General features: G+C 42.5%; 1 protein-coding gene across 1 annotated transcript in view; it reads left to right on the forward strand.

Annotated features, from left to right (window-relative positions):
- The window catches only part of LOC126416177 (uncharacterized), a 184,298-nt gene that overhangs the window by 9,021 nt on the left and 150,000 nt on the right, over positions 1 to 25,277 (forward strand). The window contains exons 2-3 of the mRNA XM_050083752.1: positions 679 to 924; positions 14,658 to 14,816. Of these exons, the coding sequence (XP_049939709.1) occupies positions 679 to 924; positions 14,658 to 14,816 (405 nt within the window). The remainder of the gene's footprint in view (positions 1 to 678; positions 925 to 14,657; positions 14,817 to 25,277) is intronic.

A 25,277-nucleotide genomic window follows, 5' to 3' on the forward strand; every position in this document is an offset into this window, starting at 1 on the left:
GTGCACAGGACACCACATGCCACAACATCAGTACTTCACAGGTCAAAGTTCATGTTCGGTATCGATAGGTTCGACTTACCCACCTTATTTTTTATATTGTGCACTGATTAAATTTCTATGACTTTTGCTTGTCTTTTGTTAACTTATACTTCAATTTGTTTGTCACTGAAGATTATCCTTCTCGATGGAATCTATGGAAACAAACTGTAAATTGCTTTAACACTATTTTCTTCAATCTTTGTTTGGAATGCAAAACTGGACTTCAACAACTCCTGGTGTCCTATATAAACGGCGATTCTCCGCTATGGTGGTACTGCATTCAAAGACTCGATATCTGTTAATAAGTAAGGCCTGAGCCTTAACTCGATTTTTTTTTTGTATATGTAGTCACTCTTTCCTCTTATTGATTACATAGTAGTATCATATTAGCTTTTATCCATCATTTCAGTCATTTCCATGTGATAAGCTGGTGAGTACAAATTCTGGTGACATCCCATTATCCCTTTCATTCTTCTGTGTACGTGGGTATTAGAAGTTTGTCAGTATCTCATTGTGCCTGTTGTTGACAAGATATGAAACCTAAAACAATTAGTAATTTTTTTATGACCTAATATTTATGACTGAAATATGTTAAAAAAAGATTTGTAATTTAACTGTGCTGTTTGTCACTACTTCCAGGAAGTGGAAGCTGATAAACAGAATGCTGCAAAATTAAATGCTCTGGTTCAGCTATCTCCTCCACATGAAGATGAAGAACCACGGTTCAGTCATCCAAGATTACCAAAGAAGTCTGAGAGGGACGTGCATGAGCAGGGCCAGGAGAATGAACTAAGTTATTCACCGAGAGCCTCAGCTCGTGAACATAATCGATTTGGTCCATCAGCACAACCATATACCAGCACAAAAAGCCACAGTTTCTCGCAGGTAAAGTTATATTTGTTGTTTTTGTTTCCAAATATGTGATATAAAGTTTCATCGTCATCATCATCAGTTATCTCCTATATTAGCAGGTCCTTTGCCTCTCCATTTTCTGTGATCCATTGCTTCCTTCTTACCGGTGCTGTATGTTGTATCGTCCATCATGTCATCCAGTATCTGGAATCTCTTCCTTCCTCACTGCCTTTTCCCTTCTACATAACCTTCTAAAACTGTTTTTATCAGTCCGTCATTCTTTCTTAATATATGCCCAATCCAGTTTCTTTTTCTTCTCTTTATTACATTTAGTAACTGTCTTTTCTCTCCCACTCTTCTCAGTACCTCTTCATTTTTTACGCTGTCCATCCAACTTATTCTTTCCATCCTCCGCCATGTCCAGATCTCAAAAGCCTCCAGCCTTTCTCTCTCTTTCTTCCTCATAGTCCATGTTTCTGCACCATATAGAAGAACACTCCATACAAGGCATTTTATGAGTCTCTTCTTGAGTTCTCTGTCCAGACCGCTGCAGAAAATTCTCCTTTTCTTATAAAACGCCTCTTTTGCCATTGCTATCCTTGTTTTAATTTCTGTGGTGCACTTCCAGTCAGTGTCTATCCTGCTTCCAAGATACTTAAAATTTTGCACCTGTTCTAGTATTTCTTCATTCAGCATAATTTTTATTTCCTCCTAGTGCCAATACTTTTGTTTTATTTGTGTTAATTTTCATTCCATATTTTTTCCCGTTAGTTTCAATGGTGTCCACCAAATCCTGTAATTCTTTTTCCCCTGTGGCTAGAAGGACCATGTCATCAGCAAACCTCAAACACCCTATTCTTTTTCCTCCAATTTCTACGCCTTTGTCATCTAATGAGCATTAGTCCACCATGTTTTCCAAGTAGAGGTTGAAAAGAGTAGGTGATAGACAGCTTCCTTGTCTTACTCCTTTTCCTAGTCCGATCCAGTTTGGACTTTCTCCTCTCACTTTAATTGAAACTTTTTGATTAAGATATAATGAGTTTACAAGTCTTCTGGTTTTCCAGCCCACTCCCTTTTCCCTCATTATAGTCACCAGCTTGTCCCAAACCACATTGTCAAATGCCTTTTCTAGATCGATGAAGCACATATATAGGTCTCTTCCTTTTTCAATAAATCTTTCTCCCAAGATTCGTAGGAGCCCTATTGCATCTCTGGTGCCCGTATTCTGCCTAAAGCCAAACTGCTCCTCACCAAGATTCTCCTCCATTACTTTTTCAAATCTTTTATTAATTATTCTTAACATCACTTTGGCTGCACGTGAAATGAGGCTGATTGTCCTGTGCTCACTGCATTTCTTGGTTCCTTGTTTTTTCGGTAATGGAATCATTACTGTTGTCAGAAAGTCCACAGGCCATTCACCACTGTCATATATTTTATTACATAATCTCAATATTTCTCTTATCCCATCTTGGTTCAAGCATTTTAATATTTCTCCCAGTACCGTATCTGTACCTACCGCTTTACCATTTTTCATTGCAGCTATGGCAGAGTTTACTTCTTCCATTATGATGGTTGGTCCTTGTTATAACCTTTAATCACTAATAAAGTGCGTGGAGATACAAAAGTAGAAACACTCGCGGGTTACATGTTACTAACTCCGTATCTGTCACTCGACTGCCGGGCCGTGACATGCGGCCGGCGCCGTTCATAACCAGGTGGCGCTCCCGCGCTCGGCCGAGCTGCGGAGCGCCTCTATCGCCGTGTTCGCGTACTAACGTAGCGGCACTTTTGAATGTCGTGGCACTGTCACAACACTTTTCCCCCCTTGAAAAAAAAACGCTCACTTTCGTGGAGACACGGACAGTGCGGAGACATCCATGGCCTCTTGGGAGGTCCCGAGAAGATCCCGCGGAGAAACACGAGAGTATGGTCGAAAATGTCCAGGACGGAAGCTGGCGCGTGGAACGTGCCTCCTGGACGAGATGATGGGTGAAAACTCCGGAGCAGCATCCATAGGTGTCGTGGACCTGGGGGTGTGCTCCAGCGAGATGGGTCCCGGAGAAGGCGGCGTCGCGACTGGGGCCGGTTCCGGCGTACTCGGAAGCGGTAGCGACGGCGGCGGCAGCAACACGCCCGGAAGATCGGCAGCAGCGACAGGACTGGCTTCTCGGGCTGGTGGAGACGAAAGAAGGGGCGGTGGTACCGGCGTGGCCACCACTCGTGGGCGCATCTGGTCGTAATGGCGAACAACCATGCCGTCGTCCGTACGTATTTCACAAAGCCGGCGGCCGCGAAGAGCCTGGACCACCCCTGGAATCCATTTAGGGCGAGATCCATACCCTCGTGCCCACACGTCGGCGCCCACCGGGTATTTTCCCGCACTAGGGGACACAGTACAAGGCCTGACAGGGTGAAGCAGATGCAGTAGGGTGCGCGGTTGGCGGCCATGCAAGAGTTCAGCAGGGCTGCGATCACCCAGAGGCGTGAAGCGATAAGAACTCAGAAATTGCAACAGAGCGTCATCTGTGGAAAAATCACTAAGGAATTTTTTCATTTGGCTTTTGAAAGTGCGGACAAGGCGCTCGACCACCCCATTCGATTGCGGATGGAAGGGCGGTGCTGTAACATGATGAATCCCTTGTCCAGTACAAAAATCACGGAAGGCCTGCGAAGAGAACTGAGGGCCATTGTCCGTGACAATCGTGGATGGAAGACCTTCTAGCGCAAAGATTTTTGACAAAGCCAGCGTCGTCGCCGCAGTGGTGGGCGACGGACAGCGAACAACAAACAGAAACTTCGAGAAGGCGTCAATCAACAGTAGCCAATAAGTGCCGAGGAAGGGGCCGGCAAAGTCAGCGTGCACCCGTTCCCACGGCTGCGCCGGATCAGGCCACGGAGAGGGCAGAGGACGAGGCGCAGCCAGTTGTTGAACACACTGATCACACGCAGCGACCATGTGGGCGATGTCCGAATCGATACCGGGCCAATAAACGTGCCTGCGGGCCAGGGACTTAGTCCGAGAAATCCCCCAATGGCCCTCATGCAATAGTTTGAGAACAGCTTTGCGAAGAGAGGCGGGCACCACAACCCGTGGAGATGCGCCATCCGTGGCCAGAAGAACAACACCCTCACGAACAGACAGACGAAGGCGCAAGGCATGGTAGTTGCGAAGGGGATCCGACGCCCGGCCCTTGGTCCTGTCCGGCCAACCCCGCTGAACAAAACCAATCACCTGACGCAGGACCGGATCCTGCGCAGTAGCCGACGCGACCTGCGAACCTGTAAGTGGAAAACCCTCGACCGCACGACGTTCTTCCTCATCAATGTGGAAACAGAGGAGTTCATCGCGATCGAAAACCGGGTCGGGGCCCATCGGCAAACGCGACAACGCGTCAGCGTTGGCGTGCTGGGCCGTGGGGCAATAGTGAATCTCATAGTGAAAACGAGACAAGTATAAGGCCCAACGTTGCAGGCGGTGAGCTGCCTTATCCGGAAGCGACGCCGAGGGGCTGAACAGAGAGACCAGAGGTTTGTGGTCGGTGATGAGGTGAAACTTAGAGCCATACAAAAAAACGCTGAACTTTTTGAGAGCATAAATGATAGCGAGCGCCTCCTTTTCTATTTGAGAGTAACGCCGTTGGGCATCGTTGAGGGTCTTGGAAGCGTAGGCGATGGGTCGTTCCGACCCATCCTCATACCGATGGGCGAGAACAGCCCCTAGGCCATACTGTGACGCGTCAGTCGCCAGAACCAAGTGCTGACCCGGACGGAATGTGGCAAGACAAGGCGCCGACTGCAAATGAGCCTTCAGGCGGACAAAAGCCTGCTCACACTCGGCGGACCAACAGAAAGGAACATTTTTGCGTAACAGCTGATGCAGAGGATGAGCCACCGCCACCGCGGAGGGAATGAATTTGTGATAATAAGCAACCTTGCCTAGAAACGCCTGAAGTTCCTTGACCGTAGACGGCCGGGGTAGAGCGGTAATGGCCGCAACGTGCTGTCGTAGAGGACGTATACCCTCACGGGACAAGTGGAAACCAAGATACACAATGGAGGGTTGGAAGAACTGAGACTTGTCCAGATTGCACTTCAACCCTGCTGAATGCAGAACCCGAAACAGTGAACGCAAATTGCGAAGGTGCGCCTCAGTGGAGGCCCCCGTGACAACAATGTCATCCAGGTAGTTGATGCAGCCGGGAACGGAAGCCGTGAGCTGTTCCAAAAACCGCTGAAAAATGGCCGGCGCGCTAGCGACGCCAAATGGTAACCGCTGGTACTGATACAACCCACAAGGAGTGTTGATGACGAGAAATTCCTTGGAAGATGCATCCAGCGGCAACTGATGGTACGCCTCCGATAAGTCAAGTTTGGAAAAGAACTGGCCCCCAGCGAGCTTGGTAAATAACTCCTCAGGACGGGGAAGAGGATAAGTGTCAATGAGGCTTTGAGCATTGACAGTGGCTTTAAAATCACCACACAATCGCAGACTCCCGTTTAGTTTAGAAACCACCACGATGGGCGATGCCCATTCGCTGGAGGTAACAGGAAGGAGAATCCCCGAAGCCGTTAACCTGTCTATCTCAGCTTTGACAGGCGCACGCAACGCCATCGGAATAGGGCGTACCCGGAAAAACTTAGGGCGAGCCGTAGGTTTAAGAGTAATGTGGGCTTCAAAATCCTTGGCCCGACCCAGACCCGCAGAGAACACGGACGAGAATTCAGAACACAAGCCATCCAGCTGTTGATACGGAACGTCCTCAGATATGAGGTGCACATCATCATCAATGGAAAACCCGAACAACTGGAAAGCATCATAACCGAACAGGTTTTCAGTGCCCGCATGATCCACCACATAAAACGTGAGGGGCCTAACAACAGACTTGTAGGCAGTGGAAGCATCAAACTGGCCAACAATAGGAATTTTCTGCTTATTATAAGTTCGTAGATTTCGCGTAACTGGAGACAAGGAAGGGGAGCCTAACTCCAAATACGTGCGAGAATTAATGAGAGTTACTGCAGAGCCAGTGTCCACTTGCATGCGAATGTCTTTATCCAGAACACGAACAGTAACAAACAACTTATTCATTGGAGAAAGCACACAGTTAACATCCATGTTCGATGCCTCGTCCTCGTCGACAGGAACTTTAGGGGACTGACACACAGAAGCAATGTGGCCTTTTTTCCTACATGAATTACACGTGGCCCAACGTTTTGGACACGCGGCTCTGTCATGCTGTACGAAACAACGTGGACAAGAAGGAAGGGCGGAACGAGCCTGCTTCTGTGGTTGCTGTTTTCGCTGCGAGCGTGGCGGCCCAACGCGACGTTGTTGACGCGAGTGCACCGCCGCCACATCGTCGTTTTCCTGTGAAACAGGCACATTGTCTGCGTCGAAAGTGGTGTGTACAGCGCCTACATCACACCACGCGTCTATTTGCGCACCAGCAGCGTGAGACACTTCAAACGATTGAGCGATGCTGAGAACTTCCGACAACGACGGGTTTGGCAATTGTAAGGCACGTTGCCGAACTTCTTTATCAGGAGCAAGCCGTAAAATAGCGTCCCGAACCATTGAATCAGCGTAAGACTCATGATGAGTGTCCGTGACAAACTGACATTTCCGACTCAGACCGTGTAGTTCCGCCGCCCAAGCCCGGTAAGATTGATGGGGCTGTTTACGACACCGGTAGAAAGCCACGCGGGCGGCAACGACATGGGTGTTTTTTCGGTAATAGTTAGACAATAAGTCACACATTTCTTGGAAGGACAGAGAGGCAGGTTCCCGCAGAGGGGCTAACTGAGATAACAGCTGATAGATCCGTGGGGAAATCCAAGATAGAAATAACGACTTACACATAGGAGCGTCGACAACACCGAAAGCCAAGAAGTGTTGCCGCAAACGCTTCTCATAATCCTCCCAGTCTTCAGCGGCCTCGTCATAAGGAGGAAACGGAGGCGGAGAAGAGGAAGACAGACGATGAGTAAGCGACGTCGACAACGCCTGAATAGCAGCCATCAGCTGTGTTTGTTGTGCCTGAATAGCAGCCGTCAGCTGTGTTTGTTGTTCAATAAGCGCTTGCATAAGCTGTTCCATGTCTGCCCCGACACGAACACACAAGTCCACAACGCAGGGAAAAAAAAAAAAAAATATCCCGACCTCGTCGCCAAAAAGTGTTATAACCTTTAATCACTAATAAAGTGCGTGGAGATACAAAAGTAGAAACACTCGCGGGTTACATGTTACTAACTCCGTATCTGTCACTCGACTGCCGGGCCGTGACATGCGGCCGGCGCCGTTCATAACCAGGTGGCGCTCCCGCGCTCGGCCGAGCTGCGGAGCGCCTCTATCGCCGTGTTCGCGTACTAACGTAGCGGCACTTTTGAATGTCGTGGCACTGTCACAACAGTCCTTTCTCGTCATCACTTACACTGTTGTGTGATTCAAGTTCCAGAGTTTTGGGTTTGCTGTTTGTGTCATATAGCTCTTTTAGATATTCTTCCCATCTCTGGAGGACATCTTCACGATATTTGTACACTACCTCTTCATCTTTACTCAAAATTTCCATAGTAGCACTTCCTGCTCTGTTTTGTTCCCATGTCATAGTCTTTACTCTTTTGTATAGTAAGTTGTATCTTCCTGTCCTGTCCAGTTCTTCAATTTCATGACATTCCTCTTTTAGCCATTTTTTCCTAGCCTGCTCTGTTTCTCTTCGCAGTTCATTATTTAACCTTCGGTATATCTTTCTTGCATCTTCAGTGATCTTGTTTTTCAATTTTCTTTTCTCTTCCATCTTGGAAATCATTTCTTGCGTGACCCATGGTCTTTTTGACCTTTTCCCTTTTACATATCCTATATTTTGCTGTCCTGCTTTAATGATTCCTTCTTTCAGCATATTCCAGTACTCATTGGCATTATCAGGTGGTTCTTTGTCTCGTAATGTGTTTAGAAACTCCCGAGACAGTATTTCTGTAATTTGTTCTTTGTTGGATCTTATCTTCTCTAGATCCCACTTCTTCACCATGGTCGCCTTCTTCAGTTTTTTCATTCTTATTTCTATTTCTGGCATAAATAAGTTGTGATCACTATTAATATCTGCACCTGGTAATCTGTGCACCTTCTTGATTCCATTCCTGTATCTTTCTTCTACCAGTATAAAATCGATTTGGTTTCTGTATTTATCCCCTGGTGATTTCCAAGTGTAGATCCTCCTCTTGTGTTTCTTGAACCATGTGTTTGCCGCTATGAGCTGCCTTTCCCTGCAGAAGTCAGTCAGCTATTCACCTCTATCATTTCTCTTTCCAAGACCATGACTGCCTACTATGTTTCCCTCTTTCCATTTTCCCACAATGGCATTCCAGTCTCCCATTACTATTTTGCAGCATTTTTTATTTTCATCCATTATTCTCTCTATTACATTGTATGTTTCCTCTACAATTTGGTCATCATGTTCTGAAGTTGACATATACACCTGGACAATCAGTAAATCTTTTAGTGCTCCTTTCAGCCTTACACCAATGACCCGGTCATTTGCATAGTCTACGTATTCCACACATTTAGCCAATTCCTTTGTCATAATCATTCCTACTCCATTCGTTCTTTTTACTTCTCATTCTGAGTATTACAACACATATTCATCTGACTGCAACTCTTCATGTCCATTCCATCTTACCTCAGCAACTCTACATGGTCCATATGATTCTTTTCCATCTCTCTTTTAAAGTTTTCTAGTTTTCCTACTTGTAGCAGAGTTCTAACATTCGAGGTACCAATTCTCGTTTTGATGTTTTGCCTCTTTTCAAGTTGTGTCCCCCCCCCCCCCCCCCCCCCCCCCCCCCCGCCTCCCATCCCCTGGAGATCCGAATGGAGGACTATTTTATCTCCGGACACTGATTTAACATGAGAGGAAGCCATTTTTGTGCTTAAAATGGAGACTGCATTATGCAGGGAAGATAATCTGCAGTGGTATTCCGTTTCCTTCTGCAGTTCTGGAGGCCGCCCCTAACATGGGATACAGACGCCTTTTGCAGCTGCCCGCTCCAGGTCAGATGCTGCATGAGAAGTATAGGTAGGAAAATGAAAGACTCCTAGCCCTCGAAACCTAATAGCGTCAGGGTCGGAAAAGAACAAGAGCTGGCCGAGGGTGGCCAGATAGGAAAGATAAAAGTGAGGAGCCTGGCATAAGTAAGTGGAAGCAATGCCAGGACTCAGCTCAGGACCCCGTGGTCGCCAGCCACGTAATCACTATGTGTAACTCCCTGAGAAGTTTCATCACAGCAAATTTAATGTAATACAAGCATAATCTTATGTCCCAAAAAAAACAGCTTAATATTCCTCACTTTGTTCTGTCAAGTTTTTATGCTGCACTATGTATGTCTGAAAATAATAAAAAGAAGGAAACAAAACTAAATTGGACCTATATTAAGCAAGAAGGAGAGCTTATAAAACAGTATTAGAAGTGTTTGTGGAAGAAAAGAAGAGGTGAAGGAGGAAGAGATGTAATGGACTGCAGCACATACAGGAACATAAAGAAGGAAATGGAGATGCAAAGGACCTCCCAATACAGCAGAAAACTGGTGATGATAACATGTATGCATGGGGGTCTAACACTGAGCCCTCTGCAACATGCAGACCTTAAACTTTACAAAATTGTTCTCCTCGTGTAAACGATTATTTTATTTACAAAGTAATTATTTGATTTGGGGGTGCGGGGTTAACTACAGAAGTTTGGAGAAGGTAATGCAGATTGTTGTGTTTTGGAGAACTTCACATCTTCGTCTAGTACTATCCTTAAGGATATAAGCACCAGTGCATCCTCTCAGATCAGTAAATCCCATAATGTACCTTGTATGAAAGTTGTTCACAAAAATTTCGTAGGCCCATGTCACCTTGATTGTCTGGGATTTTTGTGATATGCTTAGAACAATATATTCCAGTGGCTCAATTCTGTCATAAAATATGACTGCACAATAATCAGTTCACAAAGAAAGTGCATATCATTCTTTAGCATACACATCTTGCTTTCTTCACATGTGCAAGCACTGCTGAAGAAGATGCAGGCCTATGGTTGCTGCTTTCTCTATGAGTTTTGATATGCTCCTTTTCTTCCTGCTTCAGATATGTAGTGTGCACCAGCATGAAGATAGGCACATAAAATTTCTTTTAAGATTTTGTGATGGCCACCAAATGAGTCCCAAGAATATGCTAAATGTGCTCACTGGTGCAGCAGACATTATTTTTTAAACAATCACACTGCATGAGGATTGCAACCTCCTGTAACTGCTTATGTTGGGCACCCTGGCCACCTTTCATTTTCAAGAGGGATTCATTCGTATTTCACAAAAAAAGTTGAGAGGAGACAAAGATCTGAAAATGTCAGATGCAATTGCTCAAGACACTTCTTTTCTCTGAAAATGACTTTGATATTGTAAAATGTAATTATACAAAATACTCTAAATTAAAATAATTTGCAGACACAGCTATACAATTATTTTAGTTGTGGTGATTGTTGTCGAGTTCTGGACTGTGTACATTGGTCACTAAGGCATTAGTTTAGCGTAGGCACAAGAGGGTAGTCCTGGGTAACAGATGAGTGGTGAGAAAAGTAGTTTTAAGTGCTGAAATGTTAATTTTTTATTATTGTTTGGCATTTGTTCCCTGACTTTAGCCATTTCGTGGAATATGTGGTGCAGTCCAAGACTGTAGTTACACTCCTGGACCTTAAAATTGTCTCATCAGGAAAAATAGTAAATGAAGAAATTTTACTTGATGTGCATACTCATTGTAGTAGGAAGAATACATAGAAAAATTTATAGGTGGCATATACAGGGTGTGGAATTTAGTACATACAATTGCCGCCTCTAGCAGGAACAGTGGCTCTGACAGGGCTGGTTGTGAAGTCCAACTGAGCTTGGGTGGCAGATAAGGCTATAGCATTTCAGATGCTAAAACTATGCGCCATACGTGATCAGTTGTAATGTCTGATTAGAAGTGGTGTGCCAACCTCTTGGCATTTCGTGACTAGACATTTTCATTGGGTGAGTGATTGGGGGAAGTATTACCAGGGTCATAATCGAACATTTTGTATCAAGGTAGGTGAGAGCAGCACAGGCAACATGTAGTCATAGCCCAGTCAACAAAGACCACAAAAAGTTGAATAGGGAAAATGTCATGCAGCCACAAATTTTTGTACAGTGGTAGGAGGAGGTGGCATGAACAACATACTATGAATCCCCACTGGTGGGGTTATGTGTGGGAGGGAGGGCAAGGGTGATTAAATATCACTTTTCTTTGTTTTTCTTAAATCACTCAAAAACTTCATTTTCTAGAAAAAATGTTCTCTAGTAGTAAATTAAACTACATTAAATTTCCTGCAAAAATGACAATATTAATTTTTTCTATAGGATAATAGGTTTCACATTTTAGGGGCTGGAGAAAAATCACAGATTATTGAAATACTATTTTAATGGTATAAAATTGCTGTTTATTAAATGAAGGGGGGCTAAGAACAAATATTATACAGGGTGTAACGAAAGTGTATGGCACAAACTGCAGGACACATTCCTCAAAAGTAGATGTTTTTATGAACATGGGTCTGAAAACACTTTGTACCCATGTTAAAACTCATTTTCTCAACTCATCAATCATGGGAAACACACACGAGCAGAATGCATGAGCATACCACATGCAACTCTTTCTCACAGGAGATATTCAATATGCCCTCCATGGGCATTGATTCATGCATCAACCTTCCTTCGTAGTGAATCTTGGATGTGCTGATATTCCCCTGGAGTATTCCATATGGTTTTGCAGCCTTCGATAATATGGGCATGGATACTCTAAAAATCTTGTACTGGAGTTCCATGCACAAGAGCTTTCAAATGCCCTCACAAATGAAAGTCCAGTGGGTTTAGGTCCAGAGGGCATATAGAACAGGCAGTTGGTCCATCTCTACCGATCCATCTGCCCCCGAATCTTTGATTAAAACTGCAGTCAAGATGGCAATAACATTTGATTACTATTACTGGTTTCAACTTACATTAAAGCCATCCTCACATTTTTTTGGTCCCCCTATGGCTGGTGCTGGCGGCTCCTCGTTTCTTCACGTGATACCATGATCGTACACCCTGAACTGGGAATAATAAACACATGTTATTGCAATCTCAATTGTTGTTTTAATCAAAGTTAGCATCAGATCGCTGCATTCCACAGACAATGTTGTCTAAATTTATGTCACTGAATCTGTTATTTAGAAGCCGATGGACATTAACTCTAAAATGGGGAGGTACCCCATCGTGCATTAAACACGTTTTGTCGCACAGCTAAAGTCATATGTGCTAACAGATCAGGTAGAATATTCTCTTCAAAATTATGATAACTTTGTCCATTGAGACTGGGTGGAAGAAAGTAAGGCTGTATCAAACAGTAACAAACAATGCCAGTCCAAACACTGGCAGAAAATCTTGTTTGATGTCTAAATGATGCCCCATATATGAACAGTTGCACTAAAATTAGGGTTGATGATTTGTTGAATAAACCAGTCACAGAAGAGTATCTCTGCAGGAAAATCAGCTGCTGATAGTGCCTGCACATGCTGTAAATGGTATGGATACAGCTGGTCCTCATATAACATTCACCTGACAGTCATGTGGTGAACATTCCGTGTTGCAGCTACATGCCTTGTACTGACACTAAGGTTCTCATCAACTGCATGGAGAATTGCTGTCTCCTGTTGTGGTGTCCTTGTCCATCTGGTCTCCTCTGGTGGCGAATATCAGGGTTAAATGCCCAATATTCCCTAAGACAATGATCAATACCTTCAAACGTTTTCCTGTCGGAGCACCTTCTTCCCACAAATCTCTTCCAGTATAAACAGTAAATGCGAGTTCTATTGCCATCAGCTAATCCATACTTCAAATGGGCATCTGCCAACTCTGCATTTGTGTACACTGCCACTGCATGAGCCAAATCTGTGATTAAATGTATGTAGTAACACGTGTGCTTGCAGTGGTCATACTGATCACTGGAACAGTTGACGTTACCCGTAATCAAGCAGCGATGTACTTCACATGGCAAAAAGGACATGTAAAACAAAACACTAGCAGTGCACAATGTAACCAGATGTCACCAAGGGTGCATCTTCCCCATAATCATAACATTTTGTTCTTGTGTGTTTCCCATGATTATTGAGTTGGAGAAAATGAGTTGTAATATAGAAACAATATGTTACCAGATCCATGTTCATATAACATAATTTTTTCGTCTTGGTGTGAGGAATGTGTCCTGCAATTTGTGCTGTATATTTTTGTTACAGCCTGTAAGTGTGTACCATGCCAAAGTGCAGTGGAGCTTTATTAAGACATAAAGTGTATCCTTGCGGGTGTATCAGAGTAGAGGGGGTGGGTGAGGTGAATGGTAGAAGCATGTGGGAATGCAGGATGTCAGATTGTGGTCATGCATTTCCATCCTTCATAGTGCAGCTGCACTCAAGGGCTAGTCATTTGCTTAGCCAAACATGTACTACACTTATGCCATTTTTGTTGCATGCTGCCCTCCTGATGATGCTCCAGTTTTAACTGCAAACAGTCTTTTTAGCTGTAGCAGGTGTTCCATGAGCCAGAAATCAAAATGAACTAATAATGAAGATTAAAATTCTGGAGTACCCTTAATGATTTGCTGGCTGTCATCATCAAAACAGATAATAATAAACTGTCACTTTGGAACATGAGTCAGGGCGATTGGGTCATTTTGTTTGTGCCTTTTTTCTTGAAACTCATGTGTCTCCATAAAGTATTCTGTTGAAAAAGAAAATACAATTTTTAATGGAAACTTCATATTTATTTTTGTTTGTTTTTAAATAGTGAGTTTGCCACTCCTACTGATGTTCCTGTTCCAACAGTTGCCAAGCAGACACTCCACCTCTCACAAAGGAAACATCCCTCCTTGAATAGCTGTAGCTGTATAACAATGATTTTAAAATACAGAGATGTGTGTTTCCTATCACCTGACAATGCCACTTGTCTGTAAAATAACTGATTTTTGAAGGTTAACATATTTAAAGATTACAGAAGTACAAGTTGTTGAAGGAACAATATTGTGTAACAGACTGTTATAACTAGTCAATTCACAAAGGTATTAATGAAATATTATACAGCAAAGAGCTGAATATTTGCTTGAAACAATGTGTGTTAACACATGTTTAATTCTGCTCTTTGCAATAAATAAAGCTCTCACTTCCTGGCACAAAATACCTTTGATTCCATGTGTTAGCCACCTTTTCTCTCAGCTTCCACTGTTTGCTCATTTTTCTTCTCCAAGTCTAAAATTAATTGTCATGAGACATTTGAGAGCTCCATAGCATGTGGCTTGTCTTGATTCACAGTTTGACACGTTTTCATCTATTTTCGTATGTCATTCATGCTGTGATCACATGTAAAGATATCAGTGTAGTGGTCATGCTTTGGATGTCTTCTTCTGAGACTTGCTACACATGAGGAAAAGGATATTTTTAGGACTTGCAGCCAAATTAATTTAGTTGTCTAGTGTTATGTTCTTGACAGTGAAATGTACTTGGACTCGAGACCACAGAATGGAACTGTAGGAATGATCCTGGTGTGCACTAGAATTGTGCCAGTTGTTGATAATAAATCTTCAATAGACAAAATAATTTGAAGAACATACTGTTTATTTTAGGTGCCTTACTTAATTCCTGTGTTTGTAATGGACAAAAATTACAGCTATTTGCTAATCCCTAATGATATTTTAGGATGATGGACCACCTCCAGATCCTGTGTACAACTTCTTGGCAGATCGACAGCGTGATCCGAGAGCCAGTTCTCGTGGTGCTCCATTTCAAAGAGGAGGTCGTGGTAACCGTGGCATGCCAACACAGTATAGAGAGAGAACAGGGCCACCTGAAACAAGGGTGAGTATTGATTGCACATTTTTATTTGGCCCTTTAGGGAGGCAATGCTGGGAGCAGAAGCTTATGATGACTAGCTTGTGGTGCCTGCTCCTTCCATAGCAGTGCTTACAGGTTATGAAGGAAACGAATGTGTAGTAGGTAAATGTGTTGCAGAAGTGACATGAAAGTAGCTGGAGAGCTGCTGGAAGGAACAGGTACCAGTAAAGCCTCTTCACTCATCTTTGTAAACGATACTGGCAATCACTAGGCACAACACCACATGTAAATCAATACTATTCACACAATGGCTATTTATTCCAGTGATGCACAATACTGTTGTGTATCTAAAGTTGGCAATGGCCATGAACATTCCAGAGCGGTCTGAAGTCAGCAGACATTCATCGATCAGAGGGGGATCAAGTAAAAGTGTGTCAGTAGTATGTGCATGTGTTTGCATGGGAGTGGATAGGAAAGTTTTGGACTAATGCCAGCAATTATAACAATTTGTTATTTGTTGCATATATCAAAACTGAGTCGATATCCATTGTGAATTGTGGTTACTACAGTCAATTTAGAAAATGTACACTCTAAGAAGTTTGAAGATATTTGGACCTCACAGTCAAAGTTTTCAGTTTACAGACTCCACTGACAGAGAAACTCAAACAAACTATCACCAAACAATTTAAAATTGCTACATTGATCTTTGGTTGCAAATCACAGTCTTATAACACGCCCATCTATAAAACTATAGATCTGTTGTCCGTAGTCTGGATTTTGCAGTATTCATGCCGAGGATCTTCACTGAAGTCTTGCTGCTTCTCCAAAAACTAGGTTGCAGTTTCATTTGAACTGATCACATTAGCATAGAGAATTTAAACTGATGTACGTTCATGTTATGATTATTGGTGAGTTTCTTACTGTAGCCTGCTATCACAATAGTCTTTGCTTATGTACAAGATATTAAGGACCTGGTTACCTTCGAGAGTAGTTTTCTACATTGTAGCCAATGCCTTTTTACATCTCAGTGGAATAGTTGTATCATTTTAGTAGAAAATTCTTGTAAGTTAAACCTTCCTTTGCAAGAGAGTGTTGGTTCCATATGTTTGGTTGTCCCAGTGGTGGATGCCAAGGATATAGAGGGCTCTAAGACAGAGAGCAGCAAATGAGATGCACATGTAGTTTTCAATAATTTCTTTTATTTTATTTGAATAGCAGCAAGTCCAGGGCAAAATCCAAAGCGAGTCCTTGAGATAGGCCAGCTCAGTATCCACAGTAATGACAGAGGCTAACTGACAATGCTTTGACTAGGAAAGCACAACTAAACTAACAGACTAGACTCCTGAGCGGCATCCTTTTGATGGCTCTGTGGCGGTGCTTGCCGCACAGGCTAAGGAGGATGTGTCTCTGGAGCTGGCAACAGGTTGGTGATGCAGTCACATGGGTTACTGCTAACTTGTAGACATGGACTGGCATGGCATGGCATTGCATTGATAGTGCCATACCACATACCGTCCCCCTCCCTCCTCCTAAAGAAAAAAAAAAAACTTTGCCGTCATATACTAGTGCTTCCAGAAGGGGCAACAGGGGGAAGATCTGGGGATGGGTGCCATGGAGAGGGCAGGAGGTGGAACTTCAGTCAGTGACAAGCTCCTTTTGCCCAGACCCTGACTTTCGTTATGCAAATAGCTGGGCGGGGGGGGGGGGGGGGGGGGGGAACAGCTGCAGGGTGCGCATCCATGCCCAGGGGTGGAGCATCTTCTTCTGTCGGTGGAGGTGCAACAGTGACTAGAAGGTCCACAACGGCCCACAGGAAGGTGGTAGGGTGATGGCTGGGGCTGTTGTTGCTGTGGTTACAGTGATGGTGCATCAAAGTCCATTGGATCTCCATCTGCCAGAGGTGGCACAGGACCCAAGGGTGGCAAAGGCAGCTGAGGCTGTATGATTCTCCTGGGCACTGAATTTGCAAACAAACTACTCGTAGCTCGATAACACAGCTCGCACAGGTGGAGCTGTTTCTGTTGGCATACAAAGAGCAGCCCGAGACTTTGGTGATAATGCCTCATTCCCAGCGTGTGTTGCTGCCAGTGCTGGAAAAGACCAAATCATTTACTTTAAACTTAGAGCACTGTGGATGATGGGTCGACTGCTTTGGGGGTGCAGAAGCTGAAACAGTGTCCTGTGTTGACTTCCATGCAAGAGCTCTGCTGGTGGTGTTCTGTTGTATGGATGGAATGATAGGACGAGAGGAAGAGCACAAAAGCTTGCTCCTGCATAAGGGGAAGCACATAACTTGTTAATTTGTTTGCTTGAAAGTTTGGATGAAGTGTTCTGCTTTACCGTTAGACTGAAGGTGGAACAGTGTAGTTGTCACATATTTGATGCAGTTGGCGTCACAAAACTGCTGAAATTTTGCCAGTGTGATTTGAGGTCCATTGTCAGAAACCAGCATTTGTGATAGGCATTTGATGCTAAAGACTTATCGTATTTACTTGAATCTAAGCCGCACCTGAAAAATGAGACTCGAAATCAAGGAAAAAAAAATTGCCCAAATCTAAGCCGCACCTAAAATTTGAGACTCAAAATTCAAGGGGAGAGAAAAGTTTTAGACCACACCTCCAAATCTAAACAAAGCTGGTCCATTGTAACATGAGACACAATTTAGGTTGAATGGATGAAGATACAGCTACATTAGTTTGGTTCGAATCGTAAGCTTATCAGTTAAGCTTTACCAGGTAGCCATTGCTATGCGTCAGGTATTCCGTCCATATTTATATGGGTAGCCTTCCTTTTTCACGTGCTTAGTCTGGTTTGAATCAATTGCTTATTTTGCTTTGATCTGATAAGTGCCGTTCTCTTTGTTATAGGTGTTTACGTCACTCTAAGCTGAAAATGCATTATTGTACTGTGTCATGCATTGTTTGTTGCTTTCTGATAATGAGTGTTTACGACCTGTTGCCGCTCGTGGCGTGGCTTGCTTTTGTGCGCACTACTGCCGCTTGCAAAAAAAAAAAAAAAAAAAAAAAGAAAAAAGAGGAATTGTCTCATTAGTGAAACATTGGCAAGAGACTGCTATTTCTTGTTACTTACACTGCTGCTTTCTTTGATAATGATCAGCAAGAACCAAATAAAGACTGCATATGATAGAAGATGCTATGAACAAGAGTTTAGCGAAAAATTTTCTCCGTTTGAAAATCTTTGCAGGCATCTATTTAGTACATTACATTCTGCACAGAAATTAGAGTCATCTTAGATTTAAAAATCTAGTCAGTTGCCGTGCTTCATTTCTGACTGTATCATTATTCAGCATAAGAATAATATGAATATAAACATGACATGATATGTATATTCTTCCATGTTTGTTGTTCTCTCACTCTGGTTTCGTAGTTTATTAAGCAGTCAGGATTTAAATGAGATAGCAGCAAACACGAAAGAATACATGGCATAATGTTTACATTCGTATTATTCTTATGGTGAAGAGAATACTGCATGTGATTCACAATTCATAAAAGTTCCTATTAGCAACTATCTCTCGTCACAGGTAGGAAAAAATTCAGACTGCAGATTTGGCCATATTGACATACATTCCAAACAGTCTTGCCAGTCGGATTTTCATAGTAGATTTTTAGTGATGACTTCAAATGCAGAATGTGTTGTTGTTGCCTTCAGTCTGTAGACTGGTTTGATGCAGCTCACCATGCTTTTCTATCCTGTGCAATGCAGAGTTGCAATACTTATAAAATAAGAATGAAAACAACTTAGAAATTAAATGCTGAAATTTGAAACAAAATTTTATTAGGTTTGTAATACATCTTATTTGAAATGTTTAAAATATCAGTCATGATTCTGAATCACTATCACTCAGTTCTTTGTTGCTCATTTCTTCATACACAGTATCGTCCTCCATACCATATAGTGCATTGGATATTGAACATTGTTTAAATGCTTGTTGCACAGTCTGATTTGGAACACACTTCCATGCATCATAAATCCATTGGCACACTTGCGCCAAACTTGCGCGTTTTACATGTTGGTGTCAGTTGTCTGTCACTTTTTGAAAGCCAGTCTGTGTACATGCGTTTAAGCTTGTCCTTAAATGGTTTATTCAGACAGACATCACGTGATTGCAGAATTGACATCATCCTGCCTGGAATTACTGCCAAGTCTGTTTTGCTTTCCACTAATTTTCATTTTACTGCAGGTGTTGTATGGCCTGCATACGCATCTAATACCAACAGACTGTGTAAACCAAGCATTGTGCCAGGGCAATGATTCCACACACACCTAATCCATTCCAGCAACATGTTCTCTGAAAACCACCCAGTTTCGTTTGCTCGTACAATTATAGTTTTTGGAAACACTTCCGATTTTTGTAAAGTCTCTCACTTGAAAACTATGAATGGGGGTAATTTATGTCCATCTGCTATGCAAGCAAGCATGCCAGACGTCCGCTGTTTTTCACACCCTGATGTAAGAACACTTATATCTTTCTTTCCTTTGGTGTCAACCATATAATTCGAAGGCATGTCAAAACATACGGGAGTTTGGTCAGCATTTCCTATCTGACTAAGAAGGTATTGCTTTTCTTTGCGTCACCTAATTATGAAGCACTGAAATTCCACAAGTTTTTCTTCATAATTTTTCGGCAGCTTCTGTGCAACTGAAGTTCGCTTCCGAAGTGAAAAACCCCAGCGCTTCATAAACAGATCAATCCAGCTGTGACTAGCCTTAAAATTTTCGATTTTTTGCTCTCTAGCAATTTCATGTTCCTTAATTTTTAAAATTTTGGCGTTCACAGGCAGGGATTTTTGATGCTGTTCCTTTACAAATTCATTTAAAATCACTTCTAGTGCATGATATCGGCCACACTTTGACCCACTAAATGCTTTCCTGCTACTTGAACATTCAAAAAATTTGTCTCTCTGCAGTCGCTATCGCTTGATGTTGCTCTCATCAATCCTGTATTGCAGACTTGCAGCACTATTAGAACTTTGTTCTGCAAAAGAAATAACTCTCCTCTTGAATTTGGCACTATAATGAAAGCGCTTCATTGTGGTTAACTAACACCAACAAGCACTTCAAAAAATTCCACAGAGCAGTAGGTGCCGCTATGTGAATTCTTAATGAGCCCCAGCGTATCAGCTCGTGCAACAATCCTAAAGTCTTGTGCATTGTTGTTATTTTTGTGTAAAGAAATTTATTTTTTGTTTGCTACGAATATGTGAAAGGCTGCTACATTCAAAGCTGAACAATACGGAATTTCTATTTACTTCGTTGGATAATGTATGGAAATGCTGTGGTTGAAACTCAGGGCGGAGAAAAAAGCTCATCTTGTACCCCCATATTTTTTTTTTTTACAGACGCAGAGGTTTTGCTGCCAGTATTTATCTTTGTGCCTACAAAGCATGCCTGTGTAGTGCTACATATATTCGACGGCAGAAGTTAGTTGTGATGGCACCTACCAACATTTTTCAGAACTTCCACTAACTTTGCACTCGATTCTAAGCCGCAGGTGGTTTTTTGGATTACAAAAACTGGAAAAAAAGTGCGGCTTAGATTACGGTATGTCAGCATCTTCATAGTGCTAACCGTTGTGGTGGAGGCCATGGGCACCATGAATGGAAACTTGCTGAAGGCATCGACCACAATAACCCATTGTGAATTCCAGTTGGACTCACAAAGTCAATATGTAAACATTGTGAAGGGGTGCTGGGCTTGGCCCAGTAAAAAATATTTGTGGCATAGGAATGTGGTGCTCTGCATGTGCTGGACATAGTGGAGTCCATTGTTCTATTTGAGTATCCACGCCAACCCATGTGCAATGCCATCAGGCAAGCTGCTTAGTGCGTATAATGCCCAATTACCTTGATGTAGAAGGCAAAGAGTTTCACTCTGAAACAATGTGGCCCAAACACACAGCACTGAGTATTGTCTATATGTAATAGGTTGAAACCCTGCTGCACTGACAAGCTCTGCGAAAGCACAAAATAATGGCATTTTTCTGGCTCACTAATGTGCTTAATTGATATGGTTAACCAGTGTGGAGGTACTGCAACAGAATCTTGAGATTGGGGTCCGCAACCGTTGCTTGAGCAATCTGTCATTGGCCAATGGGAAAGCCATCAATTATTTCATTGTCCTGGGTGTCAGTGTGAAAGCAATAGTCTTCTGAGGTATCAAATGCCAAATCAATGCTGACTGGTAAGCTAGAAAGAGTGTCTGCGTTCAAATGCTTAGCCGTTGGCTTGTACACAATTTCATACCGGTAACTGGAGAAGAACAGAGACCAGCCGTGCAACTTTTGCACCGTGCGCAGAAGGACTAGCTTTGGTGGGCCAAACAATGAGGTGAGAAGCTTGTGGTCCATCACTATGTAGAATTTTTTGCCATACAAGTATTGGTGGAAGTTGGTCATTCCCATATATGATGGGAAGTCCTTCCTTCTCTACCTGCAAGTGGTTGCAGTGTGCTGTGGTGAGGCATTTAGATGTGAAGGCAATTGTAATTGGCTGTCCAGTGATCCATCTTTGTCCAAGAGTACAGCACCAATTCCGTATGAGGATGCTTCAACTGCAAGTACAGCCAGCTTAGTGGAATCAAAATGTACCAGACATTGATTGATCAATAAAGAATCTTTCTGTTTCTGTAATGTGACTTGACACTCCCTAGTCCACTCATACAGAACATTCTTTCATCAAGAGCAATGCAGTGGAGTTGCAATCTGTGCAGCGTTTAGAAAGAACAGAATGTGATAAATTAGTTTAGCCAACACAACTTGGAGTAGTTAGCCAACACAACTTGGAGTTCACTGACATTTGAAACCGCCCTGTTAAATTGTTAAAAGCTTAGTCAGCCAGTGTTGTAATTTTGAAATGAGAGTTAGTATGGCTGTTGCATAGTAAATATTTCGCAAAGCTCAGTTGTGGAAACTAAGCCACTGAATATTAAAAGTAATGTCATTAGGAAATACACCTGACTGACTCCACAAAATAAGAGGACATGTACATTCACGAGTGAGTGGTTCAAATTAAGAATTAATACTGTAAAGGAAATGGGTCATAAGTATAGTTACGTTACCTGTGGCCTGGGTAAAAAGAATTATGGTTAAAATGCATTTATTCCTCTAAGAAAGAAAATAATCAGACTTCATAATTAAATGAAAAGAAAGATTGCAGGTTCTGAATGTTGCGGCAAATATGACCTAAATATTCAAATTGACATTGGTGGCCACGAAGAGAAAGAGATGAACACATTCACATACCTCTATTGTTGAGCAGCACCATCATGAAGATCGTCGCCTCCATCTAAATTTTACATACAAACTTAAAATAATAATAATCGTCCAGAGTTACAGGAGCTGGGATTCATGGTATCGTAAATGAGAAAGTCATTTAATCTCAGTGTGGAGGAAGAAGCACTATTGAGAAAATTTGGATAATCGGCATTTGAAGCTGTCTGCCACATAATTATACTCTTGCCAACATATATTGCATGTAAGGACCACAAAGATAAGATATGAGCAACTAGGGCTCATATGGAGACATATAAACAGTTGTTTTTCCCTCACTACATTTACGAGTGGAACAGGAAAGGAAATGGCAAGTAGTGGTACAGGGTACCATGCGCCACACACCATATTGTGGCATGCGGAGTATCTAGGTAGATGTAGATGTAGAACCCAGCATCAGAGAGCACTTGAAACAATTTCCTGAGGTTGGCAAGCTGTCCATCAGGACTACAACCCAAAACTACAATGTCATCCAGATAGCTCAAAAAAGAAGGAACCGTAGTAGTCAGCTCTGACACGCTGCCAAAGACCAAACTAAAAACTTAAATAACCACATGTGGGACTTTACCACAAAAACTTGTTGGAACTGTTCATTGAGGGAAGACACAAGTAAGCACAGTGAAGTTCCGTCTTGGAGACGAAGTGACCTGCACACAGCTTGTCCACGAGTTCTTCGGGCCATGGCCAAGGAAAATAATTAATCACTGTCATAGATTAATAATTGTCCTGAAATATGTGCACAAGCATTATTTGCCTAAAGGTTTCTTTCTAATTATTCAAAGTTGATGGCCACTAAGTGGCTGTGACGGGGAATCACACCATTGTTCTGCCAAGATAAGAGTTCTTGTGCCACTTGATCTCCGATAGCATGAGTGACAGGCCATGCTCAGAAAAAATGGGGTTACACATTATCTTTCATGGCAACGTGAGCCGTGAAATAATTAACTTGGCCTAGGCTATCTTGAAAAATGTCACTAAATTCATCACAAAGTTCATCTGCCATCAAAAAGGAGTTCACTGAAAAAACATTGTCTTGAATGTGGAACCAAACAGATCAGAAGAGTCCACGCCTAAAATATATTGATGAATGAAACTGTTTTAGTAACATTACAAAATATGACACATAGTCTGCAAATATGTAGCACAGGGAGTGTAATGTCCACCGCAATCAGAAAAAGTTGTTTGTCATTTGTGTTGATTGCGCTTGTGTAACAGATGGAAGTACTTCTTTCCAACAAAGTCACTGGTGCACGAGAGTCTTAACTGCATGCATATTTTGTGTATGACAATCTGCATAGTAACAAACAATTTATTGGCAATGTGCTTAGAAAAAAATTCATTTACATTCATTGAATGAGACCATGTAGAATGTTTACAGTGCTTCTTGGACCTGTGTTTTTTTTTAAACTCACAGACTGAACATGACCATGCTTGCCATGATGCTAATACTTAGCATCAAGACAGGGGCACACATGTCACTTGTGGGTCATTAAACATCAATGGCAGGGTTTAATACTGATAGCCTGCTGTCTAGTACAGTGGTTGTATTTACCTTGCTACCCTGTCTAAGATTTTGTGTGCTACGTTGTGTGAATTACGGGCACAACGTGTTTACCAATACTCTGAACTGCACGAATAGGAGCAGGATCAAAGTCTAATGCTACACTATCACAAAATTTCCGATGCTCCACTATTCCAAAACCTATTGCAAGCTAGGATCAGGATACTTAAGAATCTGTTCACGTATGTGAGGATGTAATACATTTTGAGTAATGACATCCCTAATTGCGGCATCACTATATTAATGTCCACACTCACTCTTGAAGCTGCATTGGCATGTAACTCCTTGTAAGTCAACTACCCACTGCTTGTGTGTGTGATTGAGTAGCCTATGAAAACGAAAGAAGCTGTAATTTGCAGCTGCCACATTAATCTGTTCATCATAATCATTGTTTAGTGCACCTATTAGTTCTTCATAAAAAAACACTTTCAGGACGATCAATACGAAAAAGTTTGCAGACCAACTGGTGAACAGGTACTCCCACTGTTGCAAGAGAATAAGGATGCCTGTCTGTACCTTCATCGTGATGCACTATGAAGTATGAGTTGAGCTGTGCACGGTACTCGAACCATTCCTCTTGTGTAGAATCAAATGCAAAGAATAGCAGTACAAAAACAGGTGCTGCTTGTTGTGGCAGTACTGCAGGTGTTAAGGGCAATGTTTGCTGTGTTTGCTTGCTTAGCAAGCAGTGTCGCCATCACCTCCGTGAGTTGCTGCATCTGCTGCACCTGAAGCTGAACGCATCTGCTGCACCTGAAGCTGAACTGTCTAAAGTTACTGACAGTTATTGTGGAGGACTGCCAAAATGAAACACACATAAAATGACTAGAAAAATCACTGTATCAATGAAAATAATCAATTTTTGAAAATATACATAATTGGATACATAAAAAATCTACTCACCAAGTGGCAGCAGGAGAACACACATATAAAAAGGTATTATAGGTTGCTAGCTTCTTCTGGAAAAAGGGTTGAGGGGAAAGGAAGAAAGGTGAAGGAAAATGACTGATGATGTTGAGGAAAAGGGATAGAGGTTGAAAAAGTCGCCCAGAACCATGGCTCAGGGGAGACTTAATGGGTGGATGGGAACTGCACTGGATGAGATTTCAAAACCTGAGAGCTTATAGGTAGAAGATAGGGTAATATGCTAGACAGGGATAACTGTTAAAACATTGTGCACGAGTTAATAAGAGTGGAAAGCTAAGTACATTATACGCGATAGAGGTGGGAGGGAGATGGTGAAAAAGGGACAGGTCAGAAAATGAAAGATGTAGAAAATTAAAAGTGAGTGGAGAAAGGAATAGGTACAGTGAAGAAATTGTGAGACTAAGAAATTAACATAAATTAATACCAGGTGTATGGTGAGAACCAAGGACACCAGCTCCCATTTGGGGAGTTCTGAGAAGCTGGTGTCTGAGGGAAGAATCCAAATGGTATATGTGGCGAAACAGGCACAAAGGCCACAACTGTCATGTTGTAGAGATGCTCTGCAACAGAATATTATGTATTGCCAGTATACACCCTCTGACCATGCCCGTTCATCCTAACCAATAACTTGGTGGTATTCATGCTGATGTCAAAGGCTGACAGTGTTTACATAACAGGTATATGATGTGGTGCTTCACAGATGGCTCTC

The sequence above is a fragment of the Schistocerca serialis genome, chromosome 8, assembly GCF_023864345.2.
Source record: "Schistocerca serialis cubense isolate TAMUIC-IGC-003099 chromosome 8, iqSchSeri2.2, whole genome shotgun sequence".
In the NCBI taxonomy this organism is placed as follows: domain Eukaryota; kingdom Metazoa; phylum Arthropoda; class Insecta; order Orthoptera; family Acrididae; genus Schistocerca; species Schistocerca serialis.